This window comes from Taeniopygia guttata, chromosome 4 (assembly GCF_048771995.1).
Source record: "Taeniopygia guttata chromosome 4, bTaeGut7.mat, whole genome shotgun sequence".
Taxonomy (NCBI): domain Eukaryota; kingdom Metazoa; phylum Chordata; class Aves; order Passeriformes; family Estrildidae; genus Taeniopygia; species Taeniopygia guttata.
Genome location: NC_133028.1, coordinates 57,584,354 through 57,607,443, shown reverse-complemented (window position 1 = coordinate 57,607,443; position 23,090 = coordinate 57,584,354). Strand labels below are relative to the sequence as shown.

General features: G+C 36.2%; 1 protein-coding gene across 1 annotated transcript in view; it reads right to left on the bottom strand.

Moving 5' to 3' along the window:
• HHIP (hedgehog interacting protein) overlaps nucleotides 1-23,090 on the bottom strand; it is a 68,281-nt gene that overhangs the window by 33,701 nt on the left and 11,490 nt on the right. The window contains exons 3-4 of the mRNA XM_002188937.7: nucleotides 19,864-20,020; nucleotides 18,831-19,032 (exon numbers count right to left, since the gene is read on the bottom strand). Coding sequence (XP_002188973.5) covers nucleotides 18,831-19,032; nucleotides 19,864-20,020 — 359 coding nt within the window. The remainder of the gene's footprint in view (nucleotides 1-18,830; nucleotides 19,033-19,863; nucleotides 20,021-23,090) is intronic.

The following is a 23,090-nucleotide window of genomic DNA, read 5'->3' as shown; positions in this document are numbered from 1 at the left end:
TTTAAAAGAAGATGTGATCATTTCCTATCTTTTATGAGCATTAAATTATTTTTTTTTCTTTTTGACAAAAATATTTGACATGTCAAAGGAGTAGAATAAGAGCTGATAGTATCTATAGTATTTTAAAATATAAATATCTTTTATAAATAAGAAAATTACAAAGTGTTAGAAAAGAATAACTGATACGGCATTTTAAAAGCTGTTTTTCTTTCTCTAAGTCTAGAGTTTCAGAGAGAAAACACTAATAAAAATTAGTCAGTCATCATCATGATGTCATTCTCATAATTTCCCTTGAAGTAAACTAGCAAGTACAAATAATATTTGTAATGTCTGACATCATCTATGTAGCTTTCCATATGCTCAGACTTTAGGTTAAATTTAGTGATGTTTCCCATTTGTTAGAGAGAACACCTTCTGGGTGGAATGGATTTCATTAAGAAAATATCTCTGAACTTAAGCCATCTTTGTAACTTGTTTGAAACAAAACAAAACCAAACCCCAAACAGTCCAGGAATGATAGGAGTACAGCAGTAGCAATTTGTCAAAAATGTGATTGTAAGAATCAAAGTTTCGGTCCTGAGTCTTAGGGCTCACATGAAGAAAGGAACCATGCTTTTTGGTGTTGCTTTCTCCTAAAAGAAATAAGCATCATCATAGTTGTTTTATGTAGGAAACAATTTTCCCTTCCATGTGACAAATGCACATTTATCACAAAGCCTTTTGTCTGCAAAGGCTTCTTGGAATCAAACTTCAAAAATGTTTTAGAGGAGTCATGGACTCATTTTTTGTGGCTTCAGCATGACTGGCTTGTCTAAGGCCAAGGATGCTGATTAACTAGTTGAGTTAATTTGTAACAGAATTATCTACTGGGATCAAATCTTTCAAGTCATCTTTCAAAGATATGTAGTACACAAATGATGTGGACCCATTTAATCCAAAGACCCCTGACAGCTTTTTCAAATAGTCCATTGCATTACTTAATATAAACTTGAAATTTAAGTAAATATTATTCATTATTCCTGATTTTGTTGTTGTTGTTGGAAGACTTGGGCATCTGTTTTAAATGATGTCATTATTTACACTTTTGCATTTGAATGGACATTAGCTAAATGTGACAGTTATTCAAATTCAAAGTAGAAAAAATTACTAGCGTTGTCAGAATATTGTAATATACTGATATATTATTCCTTCATTAATGCCAACATTTTCCTCCCTTCCCCCCAAAAAGGAATAGGAAATTAACACATTTGCAATCTATACTTAAGTACTGAATGGAACAATTCCTGAAAGAAAAATAGATAACATAAACATAATTTCTTCTTTAGAAATATGAGGTATGTAATAATTGGTAGAGCCTCACTAAAGCTACAGAAACCATATTCCCTTAGGAGAAAAAGAACAGTAACTTCTGAAAAAATGGCAGGCTATACACAGTTTGCTATATCTGAGGAATAAAAATGTAACTGCTTAAACATATTTAAAAGTGGTAAATTCACTTCCTCTACAAATTCATAAACTCAGGAATATTTCCTTGCAATTATTCTTGGAACTGATAGAGAAAAATTTCCCAGGGACACACCAAATGTAATAAGTGTAATATGAAAATTGCCCTTTCTGCTCTGAAGATTGAAACAAAGCAGATATTCTCCAGAACACCAGCAGGTTCCCCTGCTCCCTGCCCATATGGGCTCTTCCCACAGTCTCCCTGCATCAGGGACTTATGAGCCTCATCAGAGCTGATTGTATGGAAGGAATGTGGGCTCAAACATTTGCAGGCATGCCACAGAACCGCAGCAATCCAGTCTCTTGTTAATTACAACTAATATTTCATTATGTTGTGGAGTTTTCAGCTACATAGCTGTGTGCACACATCTTAGTATGTCGTGTAGCCAATGCTTGCAATTAAATTACAAGCCTCGCGAAGTATAAGAGGTGTATTGAAAGCTGATATTAGTAGAATAAAGCACTGCAAGTAGGTTTTCAGCTTTTTAATTTGAAACCTTCAGACTTCTTGATTGCAGGAAGAAGTCTGAGAACACAAATCAAACTAAAAACTAAGGAGGCAGTGAATTTCCATTCCCCCTGTTTTCAAATGAACTTTTTAAGCACATGGCTTTTAAGCCAGTTTCATGATTTTGGAGTCTGCCTCATGCATGTGTGAATGGACAGGACTGAAGGTACTTTACATGGCTTATTTAAAAATAACATCCTAACCCAAGCTATAAATCACAATAAGTATTTAATAAGTATTTAATGCCTTACGTATATAATAAATATTCAAGTCTAAATATCTGGTTACAGCAGTGATTAAGAGTTCTGAAAATCAACCTCTTAAAGGAATTCTTCAGTGGAAATAGTGTGAATGGTGAGGCTTCTTTCACACCGTTCTGTGCACATCTGCAGTTCACAGCCATTAAGTCAGCAACATCACAACATCTGTTATTTCTGAACTCTGATGCACATCCATGCACTTGGCAAATTTCATTTGAATACTGCTGTTTGAGGAATTAAAGTAATTCTTAAGACAGAGAGGAGCCAGCCTGATATGAAGTTCTAAACTTTACAGTGTTTAAAGCAGCTTGATGGGTTTTATGGTGGGAAGAGGGACTGGAGGATAAGAAAGATATCTCGGGGAGGCTATCTCTAGATTCTAGTTTTTAAACAGAAACCTTGGTCTTCGTTGTGCTGGGGAAGAACTACCTCTGACTAGATAGCCCAGCCAGAAGGAATGAATCAGAACTACAGAGAAAGATTCCTGCAGACTTTTTCTTTTCCAAATCCCATTACATTTGCAACAATGCAGGCAGGGAACTGACTGGCTGGGGACAGCTCTGCTGAAAGGGAGTGTGGGGTCTCGGCAGACAGCGAATTGAGCGTGAGCCAGCAGAGAGCCGTGGCAGCAGAGAAAACCAGCCGCAGACTGGGCTGCTTAAGAAGAGCACAGGCAGCGGAGAAACCCATCATCCTCCCTTCTCCCTGCACCCAGGGGCTGCAGAGAGAACACTGCAGTTCTATAGCCCCTCAGCACCACAGTGGTGTCAGTGAAGGGGGGCTGGGGACTGGAGCATTTGCCCTCTGTGGAGAGGTCTTCAGAGTGGGGCTTGTTCAGCCCAGGGAATAGAATGCTTTGGGACCTTGTTCTGCAAGCAGGGTAGTTAAGTGTGGCAATGAAATTAGAGAATGACATCCCTAATGTAATCATCCTCTTCGAGAGTCTGTGACTCTTATGCTAGCCTAGAGTTTTTGGCAAAATATTTCTGTGGCAGGTATTGCTGGAAAATCCTAATCGGTAAAAAAGAAAAAAAAAAAAAAGAAAAAAAAATAGTTCAGGCATATAATCTAAAGATTTAACCTATCAAGCTACTTGTTATGGACTTTTTCTCCTTTTCTTTTTCTGTTTTTACTAGAAATTCTGGTTGTGACCTGAGAAGGTTTCCTAACAACCTTCCTAAGGATCAGAAGAGGAATTCTGTGCTTGATTCATGACAGGGACTACAATTTTTAATTTTCATATCCCGGATAATGTCTGATCTCTGTAGAGCAATGAATCCATTTTACCAAACAATATTTAATTTCATACAGTAGAACAGCAGATCTCTGTGAGGAAGGACCATTGACTTTATATGTGCCTTTGAAGCTGCCTATCTGAATTTAATTGTATTATTGTATATCGTGCCCAACATTTTGTAATTTTATAAGCTTCTCCAGAAGCGTATCTTGACAATTCCTAATTACTGTTGGAAATGTTTCTATTGCATCCAGCCCTGATACAAACCAGCCTGTACATGTAAGTCTGGTAGCCTAAATGAGTTATTGAGCCACCAAGCTTTGCAGCACAACTCAAGTTTCATATAAAAGCTAATTTTGAGATGCTTGGTCCTGTCCCACGCAGAAAACAAACACTAGCACTACATAATTTCTGCAGAAGGAGTCTGAAAAGATTAAAGGTGATTGTTCTATATGCTACCACACCAGCAGACATAGGACCTACCTGCACCCAGTGTTATTGACAGATGGCCAATTCCCTGTCAGGAAAACTGCATGGCTGCTGTATTTTTTGTAAACAACTGAATAATAAATTATAGTAGCAGAACAGCTACAGTCAAATACTTCATTAACTGGTGCTGAATCGAAATTATCAAAGCAGTAGCATGTAGCAGACACGTGATTATGTTGCTCAAATGTCATTTCTTTCAGTGTGACAATTCAGTTTGTAAAACCTTTTCATCAAAGGAAAAAACAGAATGAAAAGGAAATATTGCCTTCTCTGAAATTTATTACTTCACCTATTTCTGCTAGATCTTGTTTTTTTCCAAGTTAAATATATTTTTAGATGTTGTCAAAACCCGTTTCAATACTATTTTGTATCTTGCTGCACTGCTGAGGATGCTGCTGAGTTAAATAGTGACAGTGTTAATTACCCAAATATCTCTTTTAGATATTGCTCAATATCTGCTTTTTATAGTTGGTTAGATTTTTGGAGTTGTAACTGACACTTCTTATATTTTTTTCCAGGATAGAACAAAATAAGGTGGGAGAGCTCTTTGTGTGTTGAAAAATCCTTTATGTTATATTGAATTACTGTGCCATTTCGTTACTTATATTTTAAAATATTTCTCTAGACTTCCTTCCAAAATTCAGACACTTAGTTATGAACTTTTCAAAGTAGCAGCTGATTTTCTGGAAGTAATACATGATTACACATTTTAGAATTATTTTAAAGATATGGATTATTTATTTCTTCTATTTGTTTTTCACTCCTAATTTAGAAGTGTACTGGAGATATGTCCAGAGTATTGGTATAGTGCGGTTCTTGCCTGAGTGAAGTCAGAACCATAACAGCTCGTATTTTTATTGCATGAGCAAGAATCCCTCATACCACTTTCTTCAGAAACACCAAATTAAAACTTCTAGAAATAGAAATTACTTTTTATTAATTATCTTACAGATTCTTTAAGACAGCATTCTGTTTCTGGCAAGAAATCAACATTTAAACAAGATGCTTTTTTTGGGCCTAATTTCACAATTCTCCTAATTTTTCATCTAGGATTTTTTGTTCTCCCTTCTCTGTTATTGCCAGAATGACCTTCAGAGCCCTTTTAAGGCCAGACTCAAAAATAAAATTTTGTAAAAATAAATAGCACAGCTTAATTACCTTAACTACTCTAATTTTCAGTTGCTTTAGAGTACTTATTTGTAGGGTAATTTATGCTGGTGCTTTCCATGATTTCTCTTCTCCCTCCTTTCTTTTCCCCACTTATCATCCTACAGGTGAAGAAGCAGCAGATGTTAAACACCAAATACAGGTTGTGCTTTTCTTAGTTTCTCTTACGGAAAGAAATCAAGCTGTATCTTTTGTTTTTATACTCCATTGGTCCACCTAACCAGCCTCTGCCAAAGATCATCACCTAGCTTGAGGAAGTTCTTCTATCATGATGTCTTTAAAAATTCTGTGTGTTTTTCCATATTTGTCCTTTAAATTTCCTCTCAAACCTCAGAATGTTGTTCTACCTTAATATTTATGGGAAACTCCTACTTACTCTGTCAGTGAAACAATGGCAGGATATAACCCTTACTCTGGTGTTCTGAATTTATATTCTGCTCTATTAGTGCCACTTGAGTTGGATTTCCATTTTATTATAGGATTATTATTTTTTGGCGGCCTGAACATTCCACCTTGTGATATTTCTCACCTCCTTGATTCCTGATTGTTTCAGTATATATGTATTTTCCCTGAGTCTAATAAGGTACTTTTAAAGAACCTCCATGCTGCTTATATGGATTTTAATTTCCTAACTTTCCCCTTCAGGCTATTTCTAACTTCCTCAATATAAAAATCTTCTTTTTTTGAAAAGTACTTTAATATTATTACCTTATGGTAGGTTCCCACGGGAGGATGTTGAGCTTAATTATATTATGGTCGCTTTTATTTAGTGGATCAACTACATTAACTTCCTGAATCAACTCATATATTTCACTCAAGATCTGCATCAAAAATAGATTTGCCCCCTCAGTATTCCACAGAATACAACTGAAAGCCCATGATGATGCCCAGTAATGTATCTCAAGTAATTAGTTGTTGTTGGGCTAAGATTCAGCTGAAAACAATCTTTAGTAGTGAACTATAGTTCTGAAAAGCAGATTGAAATATGGTTTATCTTTGAACTAGATCCACTGCTTCTCTGAAATTATAAACATGACTTTGAAAGAATGTACACTGTTTTCCTGATTAGACGTCCCTTCTCTTTTTTTTTTCCATTACTCATTTATTTTAACCCGTTTTAAAATCTATCTCATTAGAAAAGCATTCTCAATAACAGAAGTTGAAACAAATATAGACATGTGTACCCTTGTTCAACACAGAGCTATTACTATTAAATGTTATGAGAACACAATATTTGGTTTGTACTAGAATCAATTTCTTTATTATTTTAAATCCCAAACTGATTATCTTAAATAGAACTTTTTTTAAATTTTCCAAGAACTGTTTGCTTCATTAATGTTATAATCTGTAATTCACTTTTTGAAAGAAAGCTAAAAATAATTTCTAAAATAGTGTGTCTTTCTGACATAAACGCAGCTAACTTAAATTCTTACACTTTTGCAGTTTCCAGGATTGTTTCACTTGTACAAAGCAGTAAAAGTATCCTGCTCTTTCCATTTTTCTCTTACTATAAGAACCAAGAAAGCAGGAATTTGTTTAGCTCATTGGCTCCATTTATCCTGAGCCAAGACCATGATCTTGGAAACCCTGTAACTTGGCTGAATACAGTACAAAGTTCTTTGCAAAAAGCCAGTGCAATTAGAACAACACAGTGTATGTTCAGTCTCAAAATTAAGATGATAAAGTTTCAAACAGCTAGAACTGAAACAAAGTATCATGGACCCAGACCTTTAATCAGTTGAACACAAATCCTAATTCCACTAGATTTTGATCAAATGAAGAATTGTGTGCTTGAGGACAGCATTAAGAAAACACTATTCTACCTTCTTGTAAATGGGCAGAATTCACACAGAAACAAGGAAACATAATGGAAGAAGTGCAAGTTTTGTGCAGTCCAGCCTTGGGAGCGCCTCTGAATACTCCAGACAGAGTGATACTATAACACAGCAATCGCCTTTGCACTTTCTGCTTTATCACTGCTTACTGCTCAGTGGCCATACACATTTGCTAACCAAGTCAGCACATTGCAAACACTGTTTTAAAACCCAGTGCTTCCATTCTGAAGCCCTTTTTTTCCCCAAAAACCTCCCCTTCACTGCATATTTAGAACATCTAACACATGCGTAAGGCATTCTCTTCGCTTTTATGAAATAATTTGTAATTTCTACTTTAATGAACTACAACACTTAAGGAAATCAAGTAAGTAAAATTCAGCACCAAGGATTGTAGTTCATTATGTTTCAATTCACCTAAATTATTCATGGGTTATTGAAGTTACATTGTTTTTTATTGAATAAAGGAATTATCAGGCCTTATTAGAAATAATTATAGTTCTGCTCAGACTGAAAGTAATTTTCTTTCATGCATTTTGTTTGGGTTTTTTTTTTGACCATTCATATAAAGTGATTTCAGAAGTTACTAGGTTAGTAAGGAGCAAATTAAGTTCACTTCCCTTAGTCATTAGCTACCTTTTTTTCCTTAGAATACTTACTCCTGGAAGTTGAAATATTTATGCAGATGGTAAAATAAAATAAAATTTATTCACATTGATGAAATTTATATGCATTTTGTGCAAAACAGAGAATTATATGGATTGTATAGAACTATGTTCCTTTTGGGTTTTTATTTGTACTATAAAAGTTTAATAAACTATTTTAAAAGCAAAAATTTTTAATGGACTATATAATTTGTAAGGAGAATATCTCTACAAGAAGTGTTAAATGTTGCAAGTTACAAAATGCTGACTCACTACACTACAGAAAAAACACAGTTTCTAATGCTTCTGCTTCAAGGATGACATTACTTTTAAATTAAGTAATCTATTACACATTTCTTTACCAAACATTTGTAAATAAAGGGTTTGGTCCAGTTGTACCTGTGGTCCTCCCAGCCCCACAGGCCTTTGGAGAAACGTGGATCCTATCTGTGAAATAGTTTTGGTTTTTCCCACTGAGCGAGATTTAGGAGAGGGGTAAAACCCCACAGGGGCTGGTTTCTGTGAGGCAGTTCCCCAGTATTCCCTATTTTTGGATTTGTCTGCTGCTTCAGACTTTGGACATGATGTTTGGAGCTGCCCTGGGTTTGGCAGGGCAGTGATCTCTAAGTCACTGTAGGGGCAAACCAGAGTGATCTCGTAGGTGGCTTGTTAAGATTTATTTGATCTTCTGGCTTATTTACACAGGCACACACCTGCTTGTTATGTGACAGCACTGTGACTTCTCTTTCCCTCCCTCAAAAAGTCACTGGAGCAATTCTGTCCTGATAATATTGTCCTGTCATATCTTGTAAGGCCATTATGGGGAAGGAAAACAGCAGCAATGGGAATTTCACATCCCCTCTCTTCTGATCTGAGATTCTTTTGATTTGATGAGATCTTTAAAGTGCTCAGGGTTTTAACAGCCCTAAACATGGTCTGCTACTTGATAAAGAGAGACAATAGCTCTTCAACTAGGCCTCTGTGAAGTGTACAATACCATCTTACATTCATTACTAACAATTAAGCATCTAGTTTGTTATGGTATGTATTTTCTTTAAGGAAGAACTCAAGTAAGGACTTTTCTTATGTAGTTTGATATTAAATAAACCTCTTCTCATTTACACTACGGATCACTCAGATCCATCTATGTACTACCACTTGTGTATTGTCTCTGGGCTGTTACAGTGATTGAGATTCCAGCTGAGGGAGGTTCACCAAATCTTTAAGAATGTCAAAAATATGAAAGTTTTTGGGTGATTTACTCCCTCTTTTATTTCTTCTCAAGGCATTCAGTTAGCATAAAAATAATGATTATTACATAAATAAAGTTGTTGCAATTCAGCTGTAGGGATTGCAGTCCAATGCCAGTGAAGATAGATCAAGGTTTTTAAAAGTATCTGCTGTAAATTAAAAACAAATGGTTGAAAGTATTTTGCAGACCTCTCTCCCACAGATTGTATATTCCATTTTCCAAATTAAATCTAAGAGAGAATATTACTTTATTGAGATTTATGGAGTAATTTCTTTAAAAATTCCAGCAATATGAGAATGTAGGCAGACACTGACAATGAAGAAAAATAAGTGTCAGCTACTAAGTGGTTTCATCTTTTGGAGCTTTTTATGTTTTTGGTAATGGGAAAAATTAGTTACTACTGCTTTTTAAAGCTAAAATTATATATAAACCATTAATTAGGGGCAGATCATTTGTCCAACTTTTACTGCAGAGGGGATAAAATGGGTGGAAAACATGATAATACACCAGTGCTCCTTGGAGGAAATGTTCCTCCCTCAACCCAACTTGCTGATCCTGTCTAAAGAGTAAGATTTAAGAGCTTGTGAGAAAATGTGTGTAAGAGGATATAAAAGAAAATTGTTCTGTGGCATCTGGGGGAAATATATATAGGAATAGCAGTTGGGCTGTATTAACTGTGCAAGTAAATGTGTTACTCAATTTTTCACCTCTTTCAAGACAAATACAGGACCCTTTTTCCATATGACACAGTACAAGGGATGTAACAAAAGGAAATCATAGCTCTGATGGACAGGAAAGCACAGCGACAAAGTCCCAAGGACACAGACTGGTTTTGAGAGCTCCAGTGTGTCATGGATTCCCTGAAGGATTATTAGGACTATTACAGTTTTCGGGGTGTCCAAGAGCTTAAAGGGATGATGAATCCTGGAGCCTAAGTGGACTGTTAAACCTCCCATTAAAGAAAAACATGTGGTTGAAACTGTGTTGGCTAAAAACCATGGAATTTTCTGCGTAACTTTATTCCTTCTTTGCCATTTTGTGTTGGCTATCATGATCCGCCTGTTATACTTTAGCAAAAGCAATAATTTCCTTTTAATTAGATAATTACCATGTTATTCATTGGTTTTGATCACTTCTAAATTCAGCTTTTGGTTTTAACAAATGTAGTTTCAGAAGATGATGGATTTTTACATTTTTTAAACCACTAAATGTTCAAAAAGGATTTGTACACAGAACAAAATTAAAGTAGGGATTATCTAGCACTGTGTGTGGGATACAGCTATAATCTATACAGAGCATGGAAAAGAAACTGGCATTCTCAATTGCACTGCACACATCTCAGTAATAACAGGGTATGAGGCATACAATTTCATAGAACACCCACAATGAAAATTATTCTTTCCAAACAGAGAATTGTTTTGGAATAAGTTAGGTTAATTGGCACCATGGGATTCCTCTCAAGGAAACACAGAACATTAAAATCTACACATGTGCATGTAAAATGATAAAGTATTATCTTCTTTCCCCTCTCAGCTCCTCAAATCTGAGACACGCTACCCAAAATCAATAGAAACGGTTATGTTTTGTTGATTCAAATTTCCTCAGAATAAACTGACAGTTCTTCATCTGGTCAGCTTACAGCCTGAGAGCCACTGCACTATTCCACAATTGCTAGCTCGAGTATGGTTATCTAGTGCAGTCTCTCACACGAAAATAGAGGTTTCTAAGAGCTGTTGGCACATGCTTTTTAGATGGTAAGAAACTATTTCAACAAAGCTATATGGTGCTAAGATACAACTTCTTTCAAAGGCCTGTTGTGTCCCTTTTTGGATTAGAAGCAAAATCTGCAAATGGTTAATGAGAAATCCAGGCACATTTCACTGTCATTATACAATCTTTGTTTAAGATGCAATATTTTACAGTTTCTGAACCCAGTTAAAAGTCCTCACAATAGCAACATCGCTCTCTTGAAAATTACAAAGAACTTATCACTGATTAAGAAAAAAAAAATCTTTTCATGAAGAAGGCTGAATTCTCATGCAGACTGTTGTGCTATGTGAAGTGTGTCTGTTTTGTTACTGTTTAAGGTCACTATAACCAATGATATTCTACATAGTTTATCTTTAAAATATCCTGATTTTTTCACATTTGGCCATTTGCATACCTTAACCATTATTTCTTTCTGAGTTTTCTGCTCCAATTATGTCAAGACATTTAAAAGCAATTAATTGTAGTGTCTAGTAGGCAGGTTACAGGTGAGGTGTAGCCTCAAAAATTATGTCTGTTTGCCACAGATCCGACTGCTGCTCTTCTGACCTCTCAGATGAGTGAGAAACTCCCATGTCCTTTGACCTGAGATCACTTCAGCTGCAAGTCCTGTGCTGAAAAATAGTCTTCATCACTTCCCTCTGCAGTCTCCAGGAGAAATCTGAGGTCTGTCATTTTTGCAACAACACAGGCAGTGTAGTGTTTCAGTTTCTCACCAAAGACATGCTGGAGTCCCCCTTTTAATACACTGAAAGAGGAGTTCCAGGATACCCAAGAATACCCCAAAGGTATCACTGTTGTATGTCAATGATTTCATTCACCTTGCCCCCCTATGCACATATCTTACATGGATTTACCATCTCATTACTCTTAGAAGTACAAGAGCAGGACAGCAAATAGAGTTTGCACTGGTGCAATTAATTGTAGAATAGAATTAAAATGAAATCTCAGTTTGTTCACCAGAGAATATATGTCATACTTATGTTCTGTGCCTCAACATTGTTATTTTAGAGGACTATCCCTATTCTTAATATAGAGATGAGAGCTTGGTCTGGTAGGACAATGAGGATTTTCTTTCTAGAGTTTTCATAGTCTGTTACTGAATAACTGAAGAATTGCAGGCCCTTTGGGTTGAAGAAGGAAGAAATTCAGATAGAACCTCTCAGTTTTCCTTCCAGCGCAGCCCAGAGAGAAATACAGCCTTCCACTGCCCCCCTTTCTCTCCATACATCAAAATAATCCCTTTCAGGACTAATTGGTCACAAATTTAGTAGCCACTCTAAGTTTGGCTTTCAAAGGAGCAGAGAGCAAATAAACTTTGTGGAGAGTACACACTAGTGCTTAGTGGAGGAGAGCACAGCTTGTTGTGATGTCAGGGCAAAAAGTTCAAGGAAGGTTCATTGATTTCAGCCTCATCCATGTAAGTGTTCAGAGAAAAATAAATTGAAATTGCTGGACTTGGATGGAAGGACTAGCATGAATTATGTGAATTGTGGATATTCTGGCAGTAACATAAATCTTGTGGATATCAATGGGGAGTGTATGTATTAACTTAGATCTGTCTGTGCATCAGCAAGATGCAAGAACAAGTGTACATATCCAGTCAAGAGGAACATGTGAGAAGTTTTATCAGAGACAGAACTCAGCAATTCAGCAAATAACACAATCTGATTCCCACACTAAATTTTAAATAGATTTTATCCCTGGCTTACTCTAGTTTTCTGTAGCCACTCCTCACTGCAAAGACAGCACAACCTCTTATAAACTTCTTGGAGCAGGTTTTCCAGTGCTGGAGGTAGTGGCAATTAAAAAAAATAATAATTTGGTTATATGTTGAATGACCTGAATAATACACATTCACATGATTACATGTTACAGAATCATGGAATCATTTACTTTGGCAAAGACCTCTATGATCATTAAGTGCAACCGTTAACCCAGCACCACCATGTTCACCACTAAACCATGTCCCCAGGTGCCATATCCACCTGCCTTTTGAACACCTCCAGGGGTGATGATTCCACCACTTCCCTGGGCAGTCTGTTCCAATATCTTGACACAAACATGAAGGCACAGTAGATGTTCCACTACTAATCATGCATTCCAGCAAAAAGATGCCTGTGGCGACCAGATGCTCATTTGATCCCAAGAAACTCTGGAATAATTGGCTCAGAGCAGCACAGTTAACATATTTAATGTCTGACACTCTATTCCCATACTCTTATACTGAACATATGAATTGCTGTTCCACAGCAGTCTTCATGGCATCACAGAAAATTCTTACCTGAATCACTGAATCACTCATTAATAAGATTCTGCAGGACTGAAAGCACTTGTGCTCTGATGAAAAAACTACCAAACCACAGTAAAAGATATATCTAACTTTTAACTCATCTAAAGGCTATTAATGGGAAATTTGCTGAGCATACACTTAAAATAATTGTCAGATATTTTTATGTGTTTTTTTTTTCCCCTGCAAAGATAATAGACTGTTAAAATAGTTGCAAAGAATTAAACAGGAACATAGCATTTAAAAAACTCTGGGAATTAAAAAACTCACATAAAGTAGTCTTACTGATATTAGTTTGAAAGCAAGATGAACTAAAAAGGTGACTATGGCCTAATATTTAGGGGAAGTTTCTGTTTAAGTGTTTCTGACAAGGAAAACCATAGTCATAGATCAGAGCAGAAGGTGACAGAGGTTGAATTTAACTCATATGTTCTCAACAGTGATCTCTAATACCAGTTAACTGAGATTTTCTGTCCCTTTTCCCTTCCTTCCCCTGCCCTTTCCTTCCTCAGAGACTTTGGCCTTTATCATGGTATTCCTGTGAGATGCATGAGAAATATTTTATTACTAGCTAAAACACAATATAAATAACTGAATCTCACACAAGTGCAAGTGGTGCATAATGGCAAATTTAAGGACACCCATTTTTCAGGGGTTTCTGCTCTCAGCACTGTGTGAGGCAAAGTGCAGCCGTTCTTGGTGGCTGCACAATTTATGACCCTGTAGCCAGCAGATACACACCAGAGCTGCACCAGAGCTTAGTCATAATCAAAACCAAAACCAAAACAAAACCAAGAAAAAAAGCAATAAACTGAAAATAACCTAAGGATCAGAGATGACAAGCAACTGAACATGAAGCCCTGCTGCAATTCTGTACCTAAGGAACTCGTTCAGTCATTGGATTTATAAGTAGAAAACGACCTTCTAACTACAGGGACTCGATTTCACCATTGGCAGCAGCAAGATGTAAACTTGGCTTCTTCATACAGTGCTGAGGTCCTTGGTTTTAAAAGGATTTGGGGAAGTTGAATGATTATAGGAAAGGTCCACAAAAATGATTTAAGGACCAACCATTGCAGCCCTAGAGCTACTTAGCTTTTCAGAAAGTATCCTGAAAGGTGATTATAGCATTTAATTCCCTAGAGAAGTGGTAAGCTCCTAATTTTTTTGTTGTTGCCAAACCGTACCTTGATGCCTTCCCTTCTGAACAATATATTTCAGACCAATACAGGTTTTTGGGCTCAGGAGAGAAGAAAGTAAGTGAAAATTGATGTAATAGGTTGTGCTACATTTTATGGTGACTGCTGCTAACCTAAAGGTTTCAAAATCTTCGGAAATAATACAGTTAATAAGATAAAATACAGTCACAGGAGTATGAAAAGTTGGATAACTGCTATAGCATTGACCATTTTTCTGTAAGATAGATACAATCTTGAGTACCAGGTGACTGGACTCATCTTGTAATAACAGCATATTCAGCATTGTTGCATCTCAGGAAATCATTAAATCCAAGTGTTCAGAATATTTTGACACTTTTTTTTTCCCTGCTGAAAGCATTATGGGATTAAATTGGATTTGCATGATACTTTTAGAGCCTTTAATTTTTTTGCCTAAATTTTGACAAGAGATTCAGATACATCAGATTCAGATATTATTTTCTAATAATAATAATAATAGATTTCTTAATAATTGATTAAGAGCTCCTTAAATGACACTTAAAGTGTTACCATTATTAGTTCAATAGCTTCTCATTTTGACTTTCTGCCTCTTTTCTACTTGGCAATAGTTTAAAACAGAAAGAAAATAACAGCTGTGAAAATCATATGGAAAGAAAAAAATGGGTTCTAATATTTTCATTAAAAATTTGTTTTTGCTACATAACTTTGAAGGAAGAACCGTAAAATGTTGCTCTGCAACTAACAGCTCTCTTCACCACAACACAATGGACCAGTAAGTCACCAAAACAGGGAAAGCAGACTTTTAGTTTGGGTATATTATGTTGGGGTTTTTTTTGTAAAAGGTTCATTTTCTTTCTTCTGTATACACTCAGTATTGTTCGCAATGTATTAGGAGATGGAATCAGTATTTTCTCCACTACACTGGGCTAGATATTCCTAAATAGTTGAGCCAGATGCATGGCCTAGATTTGACTTACAGGTCCATGTCTCACTCATGTCCTTGCTCAGCTATGAGGCAAGACCAAGGTACATGGCTTTTTCTTGTCACCACATTCCTGACGCAGGGGAGGAGGTGACAGGAGGGGGTTGCCAAGCATCCAATCCATGCACACACACTGCAATACTTATGTAGCTAGGCTGACATAAAATGCATTGGAGAAGGCCACAGATGTTGAATTAGTAAATTCTTGACTAATACACATTTGTGGCTTTGAACAACTAAATTTAAAAATAGAAGATCAAAAAAGCATTTCTGCTAACTGTGCTGTCAAAGAGGTTTACAAATTAGGAGATGCGGAAAGAAAAATTGGTTCTTAAGCTTTTTTTTTTTTTTTTTTTTTTTTTTTTTTTTTTTTAATCTTCAGGAATCCTGCATCTAATATTCTCTTGAGTTGGGCCACCAAGAAGCACAAGTCACTATCATCCATTCATGGAATCTATCTCTGTTATGAAATACTTCTTCACACTTGTGCTAATTCCTTCTGAGATACTGGCAGCAGATAAAATTATTGCTGCTTCTTTTTTATTTGAACTACTTAAAATTAAATCATGCAACTGTCAGTAATTGTACTGCAGCAACAATTTTCAAGCAGAGAACCTCAGTGACTTCAATGAACATTAAAAGGCAATGGACCAATAAAACTTAGGCAAAGAGTTGTACCACTCTTACTTGCTTTCTATTTATATCCACAAACCTTCTCAGGAGTGATGGACAAGAAGCAAGCCCAGACAATCTTATTGACATGCTTAGGGCAGCAGAGCCCGTGAAGAAGCCCTACAAAGTTGCTCACAGCAATGTTAGGGGCTTCAAATGAATTTCATAAACACAGGGACCAGTAGTTTTAGTATATTGTTTTCCTCCTTATCTGATTGTCATTGCTGTAATGAGTGAAATATGTTAGTGAGATCAGAACTAACCTCCAGGATTATTTTTATGACGGAAATATATCACTTCCGTTTCTTGGTTATATCAGCCTCAGGATAGTTCTAAGTTGATTCTTTGGAACAGATTTGCTACTTCATGACAATATAATGATTTTATCACTGCTAAATTTCCTCTTGACATTAAAAAAAAGAAGACAAAATCAACCACCACTATATTATTCTATCTATATTATTCCATCTATTGGTATTATAAATATCTTAATGGGATAGCTGTCCAGAATTCTTTTCAGAGGCATCAATTTACATTACCTTTGATTCAACCACAGCTGCATTATTGGCATTGTCATTATCATTATTTTAATTATTTACTGGGTACAACATACGTCTCTAAAAGTCTGAAAAGGTATTTTTGCTGTTTTTACTGTCACTGGAGTTAAGTATTTGTTTGTATTTCAGGTACAGAAAGAAAATAGCAGAAGCAGCTGTTTTCAGACACTTGGAGTATAAGAGAGAATAAGTTTTACATTTCTTTTTAGGGGAAAAAATTGTTTGGCTTTTCTTACTATTATTGCTCTGAGGCTGGAAAACAGGTGAACGGTTTTTGTTTTCTTCAAAATTTGTACATCCAAATTCTAGTGCTATACATATTTCCTGAGTGAGCACAGAGGACACATCCCATGATGTTTGTGCTGTGCAAGTGGATGCAGTGTTTTACCTAGTTTTACCTACGTTGATTTTTTTTGTAACTGCTGACTCTTCTGCTGACTGCCTGCTGGAAAATCATCTATCCACAGAGTGTTCTCCATTACTGATTTCTAGTATTGAAGTGTGCAACAGGTAAGTAAAACCAAATACTCTATCAAGTAGTGACAATGCTGCCATTGCCACAGTGATCTCCCATCCTTTTAGATAAGGGACCATGAACAATGATTATAGGAACTAGACTGCAGAGGATAAATGTAAAAATGTTTAAGAACCCTTGTTTTAAAACTACCATTTTGGTTATATGGGGCTTGGGGTTTTTGATTTATTTATTATTTTATGTAATGTACTCATTCCACAAATTCTTTACTCTTTCTGTTAAGGAGCTGGAGTCCTGCTCCTAGGCACATTCCCTTTCTTCTTCCCTGAAAAGTACATAAAGCCTCCATTCTTGCCAGCCTGCATTAAACTCTGCAACACAGTTATCCTCAGTCACTGGACTGTTATCTCAGGGAATTGAATTAGACTTTCTAGCTTAGAAACATCAAATTATTTAGACAAAATGTTATAGTTGAAACAGATCCAGTGTAAAGCATTACATGATGATTAGAATAGTATAGATTAAAAATATCAGGTCACGGATTTAAAACAGAACTGAAAGTTGTATCTGATCCTGAGGGTACCTGTTGGGAGTCGTATCAAGCAGGTTAGTGCCTGTTCAGAAGCATGGAAAATAAGTTTTCCATTTAGCCTTGTCTCTAAGTTGCAGCTGTAAAAGTTTCCTTGAGAAAGGTTTCTTTGGGACCAATAACAGTTCTGTGGAAATTTCACTGTCAGTTTTCCACAAGTACAAGTGATCAGAACTTTTGGTTAAGAAATATGAAACAGTCTTAGACGGCCGTTCAAAAACACCCCTGGTAAGTCCCTTCTGTTTGGATATCTAGAACATAGTGGTTATCTTCAGGGGCAGAAAGGGAAGTATTCAGCAAAATACATAATCACATAAAGTAGTTTTTTTCCTGAAAAAGGTGCAATACGTGCTCTCTTTTTCAATACACACTAAAAACCTCTGAGATTTTCTCTCAGAAAAGTCTATCCTAATTGGCCTCTTGCCCTTACAGCTGAAACTAAATTATCAGTTAACATGTGTTGTGCGTTTCAAATTGATCTAGTTTGTCACAATTATAATTTAAGATCCCTCTGTCAAGAGTGTGTCAATATAACTTTCATCTATAAAGGCTTTTTGATATATATTCCTGACTGTTCTAGGCATAACCTGATTACAACTTAAACTTCTTTATGTATCTGAATTTTACTTGCATTACCACTCTGAATTGTGGCAAGAAATCAACATGGAACAGCACTTGACAGCATTCCAGAGGTAAAATATCTTCCAACAGACTTAAGAGTTTTCCATTGGTACTTACCCCATAACTAGATGTAATTTCTCACTTCCACCTTCCAACATATTCCCATCAGTGCCCATTCCCCACTCACTGCCCCGACCATGAAAGTGTTCCCAGGGAACAGGATGGAAGCTGTTCATCCCACCAACCCTTATATCTGAATTGAGAGGGTCAGTGACTTTTACATGACCCTCCAACACACGCAGTTTTAAAGCAGCCTCCCACCAAGGGAAGCTTGTGCTACATTTGGAGTCAAGCCAAGAGGGAATGAGCACCCCTGCTCCTCTGCAGGGCATCCCTGAGCATTCCCAGGCCCACTTCTGTGTCCAGCTCTCCAGGCATCACCGAGCACCTGGAGTGCAGGGGAGGCCCTAAGCCAAACTCGCTCCCCTTGGCACCACAGCAAAACTCATTTGAATTCAATGGGATGGAAATGAGCCCAAAGGATGAAAATACAAAGATACTGCTGTGGAATGCTGATTCTAAATAGTTTCATTTGAATTTAAAGTGAGGAAAAAATGAAGGGAAAGAAAATAGTTTGATAAGAGTTACAAGATGCTGTTTTCCCTTCCCACTATGAGTTTTCACTTCTTTGCCAGAAAGAACTGTGGTGTCTCTTGTCATTACTCTTTTCTGTTATTTAAATTTAATTAATACCTAAAACACATGCATGCTAAAATATAAAAGGTAGAGGTAAGTATAAAATCCAACCTTTATTCCACTTTGAACAAGTTTGTGTATATCCAAAAAAGGTTCCTTGAGTATGTCTCCTTCGGGAGTTAAAATCTTCACATATCCTTCTTTCTCAAGAATAAAGAGGCGATGGGATCCATCCCCACAATGTACTGCTCCAACAGGCTGCCTTAGTCCACTCACAACCTCCTGAATACAGAAGCAGTTGTGCTTGTGTTTTCTAAAGAGATTTAAAGAAATAGTGAGACATTTCTTCTTTCTCATAACCATGACACAACAATGACCCTAAAAGATAAAATTATTGCTCTGCAATTATATTAAGAACAGGTTTATAATAAAACATTTTTTAATATATTAATATGTATGAATTATTCCCTTGAATGTATGCAAGGACATAATACAGAAAATCAGCTTTAACTTCACTTGAGAAAAATTTGGTCTGCATACAAAAAAGAGAAAATTAAATAAACTTAGATCCAAAATGTAGAGCAATGGGAGGGAAAAAAGTTGGCAAAAGATGAGAATAATTTAGAAATACAGAATTTCTACTATAAAATAAACACAGTAAATTTCATCACTTGGATAAAATTTTGATTTTAATATCCATTTTAAAATAATAACTTATGATGGAATAATAGAATTCTTTTCACAAACCACCCCCCCCCCCATTGAAATAAATTGAAGATCACAAAATAAATATTTTACAAATAAACTTATCATAGTTTTTTAGTAATATTAAATTTAGGTACAGATTACTTCCCAGAACTACGAATGATCCACGATCATCCATCAGGCTGGATGAATACCAAGATCCACAGGGTGGATCAGAGTAGGATTCTAACACCTTTTCAGCAAGGCAAATATCAAATGGGACTGAAGTGCTGAAGCTCATGTAACTTTCTCTTTTGACGTACACTAGCAGCAGCAAAAGAAAGTCACATCTGGAAAACACAGCTGCTCAGCATAAGCACACACGGAGCTGTTTCACTGTGAAAACCACAGACTTTGCTAGGGTTTTTTTTCAGATTAAACAGCATTTATCTTTATGAACCTGCTGATCTCTTCCTCTTTGTCGTATTCTTCCATGTGGTCCAGGGAGTTAGAAGCTGGCCCTCGCACTTGTTTTCTTGGAAAATCTGGAAAGCACACACCACCATCTTTTCTTGCATAGTAATAGCAAAACTCATCAGCTGTAGTTTGGAGGAAACCTTAAAAATGCAAAAGAGCATACAAATATTTAGTGTGTTGTCATGTCTGAAGTTTTGTGTCATCAAACTCATCTTTAAATAGACTATAGTGGAAAAAGACATTTTAAACAGAAGACTATCTGCAAAAAGAGAGTCTGCTCTGAGTAAACACAAATGTATAAACACAGACTGAGCATTGCCTTTTACAGTTTATTCATCTGTATTTGTATTAAACCTAATTTTCAGTGTGATTAAGTTTCATTCAAAATGGCATAACAGTTCACTCACTAAAAAATTAAGAGACAAAGTTCAGAGTTGAGGCTGTGACGCACTTCTCCCTAACTTTAACCCTATCAATCAAGTGTAGTATCTGCTGTAAAATAGCCTGAGCAGCTTCTGTTTAACTTTATTAAAATAAGTGATTAGTTCTAGTTGAAATCTCAGTGAAGGTTCTGGTAAAACCCCTGCAGTAAAAATTTTGTGTAATGCTGCCAGCAAAGGACATTAGTTGGAGAGGAGAGAAGTGGGAAGTAGCGCTGAAAACTGCACCACATTGACATCCAGCTGGTCTCTGGTTGACTCCCAGCATTAAAGTAGCTGAGCAGTGTCCCATGGTGAAGCCTGCTTCCTCAGCCCCATCCCCTGACAAAAAGATATGTCTCATGCTGGATGAAAGGTGGTCCTTAGGTTTTAGGTTAAAATAGGAAGGACTTTGAAGACCCAGAGAAACACAGAGTTGATAAAATGAGAACCTTTGAAGAAAAACTCTGCCACAATTGCTATTACTTTCTGACATTATGTTTAAGGACATTAAAAAAATATCTATTGCTGTTCACAGACCTATTTCTAGTCATTTCAATTCTGGTTTTAATCAGGAGTATTAAATCTAAGAAGACAGAATCTGGCTAGTTATACAAGTACTATTTTACCAGAACATTGTTGAGATAATATGTCTTAAGTTACCTTCATTCATGTTTGCATTACTGGCAACTGTCTTAGGATGTACGATAGTCCAGGACATAACTCATAGGATACACAGAATTAGCACTTAATTGGAATTAGAGACCTAATTTATGCATGGCTTTACCACTTGCGAATAATGCAGTAATCCATAGATCTTGGCCATAAAACCTCTGGCTTACAACGTATAATAAGGACTGATCAGGGACAGATGTGTTTCATTGGAAAATGCTAATTTCTTACAAGCAAAGCTTTTTCAGAAACATTATCAGTTTTGACAAAATTTTACTTAACATGTTTCTGGTCCAAGCTCAAACTTCTGGTCTAAATGAAAAAGACAGAACCAGACAGCAAACCTTGTATCACTATACTCCAATGTCTTGTAATTATGGTGTTTCATTAGGAAGAGGAATATTCAGGTCAATGCCCCTCATCTGTCAGGCAAGAGTTTGACCCTAAGTCTCCCATTTCCCAAGTAAATGTCCTAACAACGACTTTATTAGCTATCCTGGGGTGGTCTCTCTGTGGCTTTCTTCATGGAAAATTTCGAAAGAGTTCAATTTCTTCCTTATGTGGAATAGGAAAATTTTTTGGATCCCAGAATTCTTGTGGAGTGAAAAGCCTTTCCCACCCAACTATACTTCTTTTCACATATATCTTCCTTTAAAAATATTGGAAAAATGACAGAACAAAGCCTGCCTTAGATTTCTATAAAATAATATCTGGAAACACATGGTAGTGTGTTGTGGTGTAAAAGTTTAATTACCATGATTTGGAGCTTCAGTAAATTTCATCTCTGAAGAGCTGCTTTTAATTTATAGTAGTTATTTAGAGAAAATGGGAGATGTAATTTCAAGTGGAACAACTGAAGAGGAACTCTGATATAATCATAGAGCAGTATTCCAAGGCTTGTAAATATAATGCCAAAATCAAAGGTAATCTAAAATCTTGCTGTTGAATTATTTGACTTAAGAATACAGGGGTTTATCTTTAATAATTTATTTCTCTAGGCACAGTGGGTCATTTGAGAAAATGCAATAGGAAATTAGAGGTGTATGATTACTAAGAATTTCTAGAATTTTCCAAGTATACAATTTACTATTTACTAAAGATAAAATTCTCTTGGCTTGAGTGTTATTGTTAGTCAGGGAAGCCCAGAGCAGGTTGTGATCACATTCTTCACTCAGTACATGTCCATTTCAAATAACAATCAAATGCAAACTCACTTGACCAGCACAATGCCTTTTCTTATACGTAAGACATAAGAATTTTTGCCTTTGCCTCATGAAATATTTTATCATGCATGGTGCACTGCAGTTGCCTTTTGCTGTTTAGCAAACCCATCAGCAGATTCTAAGAAAGGATAAGGTGTATGGACCATTTTCATTAGAAACGCTTGTAAAAAAGTGGAGGTAGAACTAAACTATGAAAAATGTTGCATTACTGGAAGGAATGTAACCTCTGTAAATACAGTTTCACCTGTGCATTAGGGGTGGAATTTTGCTATTTTGTTCTATAAAAAACATAGTAATTTAGAAAAAAAAAACCACCTCCATATCTTTCTTATATATGCTCCATTTAACATCCTAACAGCTTCACTGAGGACATTTAGAGAAACATTTTCTTCTGCACTCCTATCTGCTTGTAGCCATTTATTATCTTCTTTCTCATGCTTAGATTGTAAGGTCTTTAGTGTACAGTTTGCCATTTTGTTCAGAGTTTGTACAGTGTCCAGAAGAATGGTGCCTGACAAGTGCCCCTAAGCACTAGAATTGTTTGGAGAAAAGGAAAAAAAAAAGTAATAGGGACTGCAACCCTTGGTCCTGTGTGAATTTCTGTACTAACTAATTTATTTTAAAAGACTCATATGTAGTATTACAAATTTCCTACCAGCTGTGTACGCATTGACAGAGCAGTGCCTGTGTTAACAAAGAAAATTGAAATCACAAAGGATGATTAAACATCATGTTTAAGTGTCAGATTTTGCACAGGCTTGCATTTCTATGCTAAACTTTCTGTCTTGCAAACAAGAATCCAACGACAGGCTTTTCAGTTAAGGCAGCTACAGTGAAGGCTTTCTGTGTTCGCCTTTATAAAACACTGTGGGAATAAATTGCAAGATTAAAAGCCT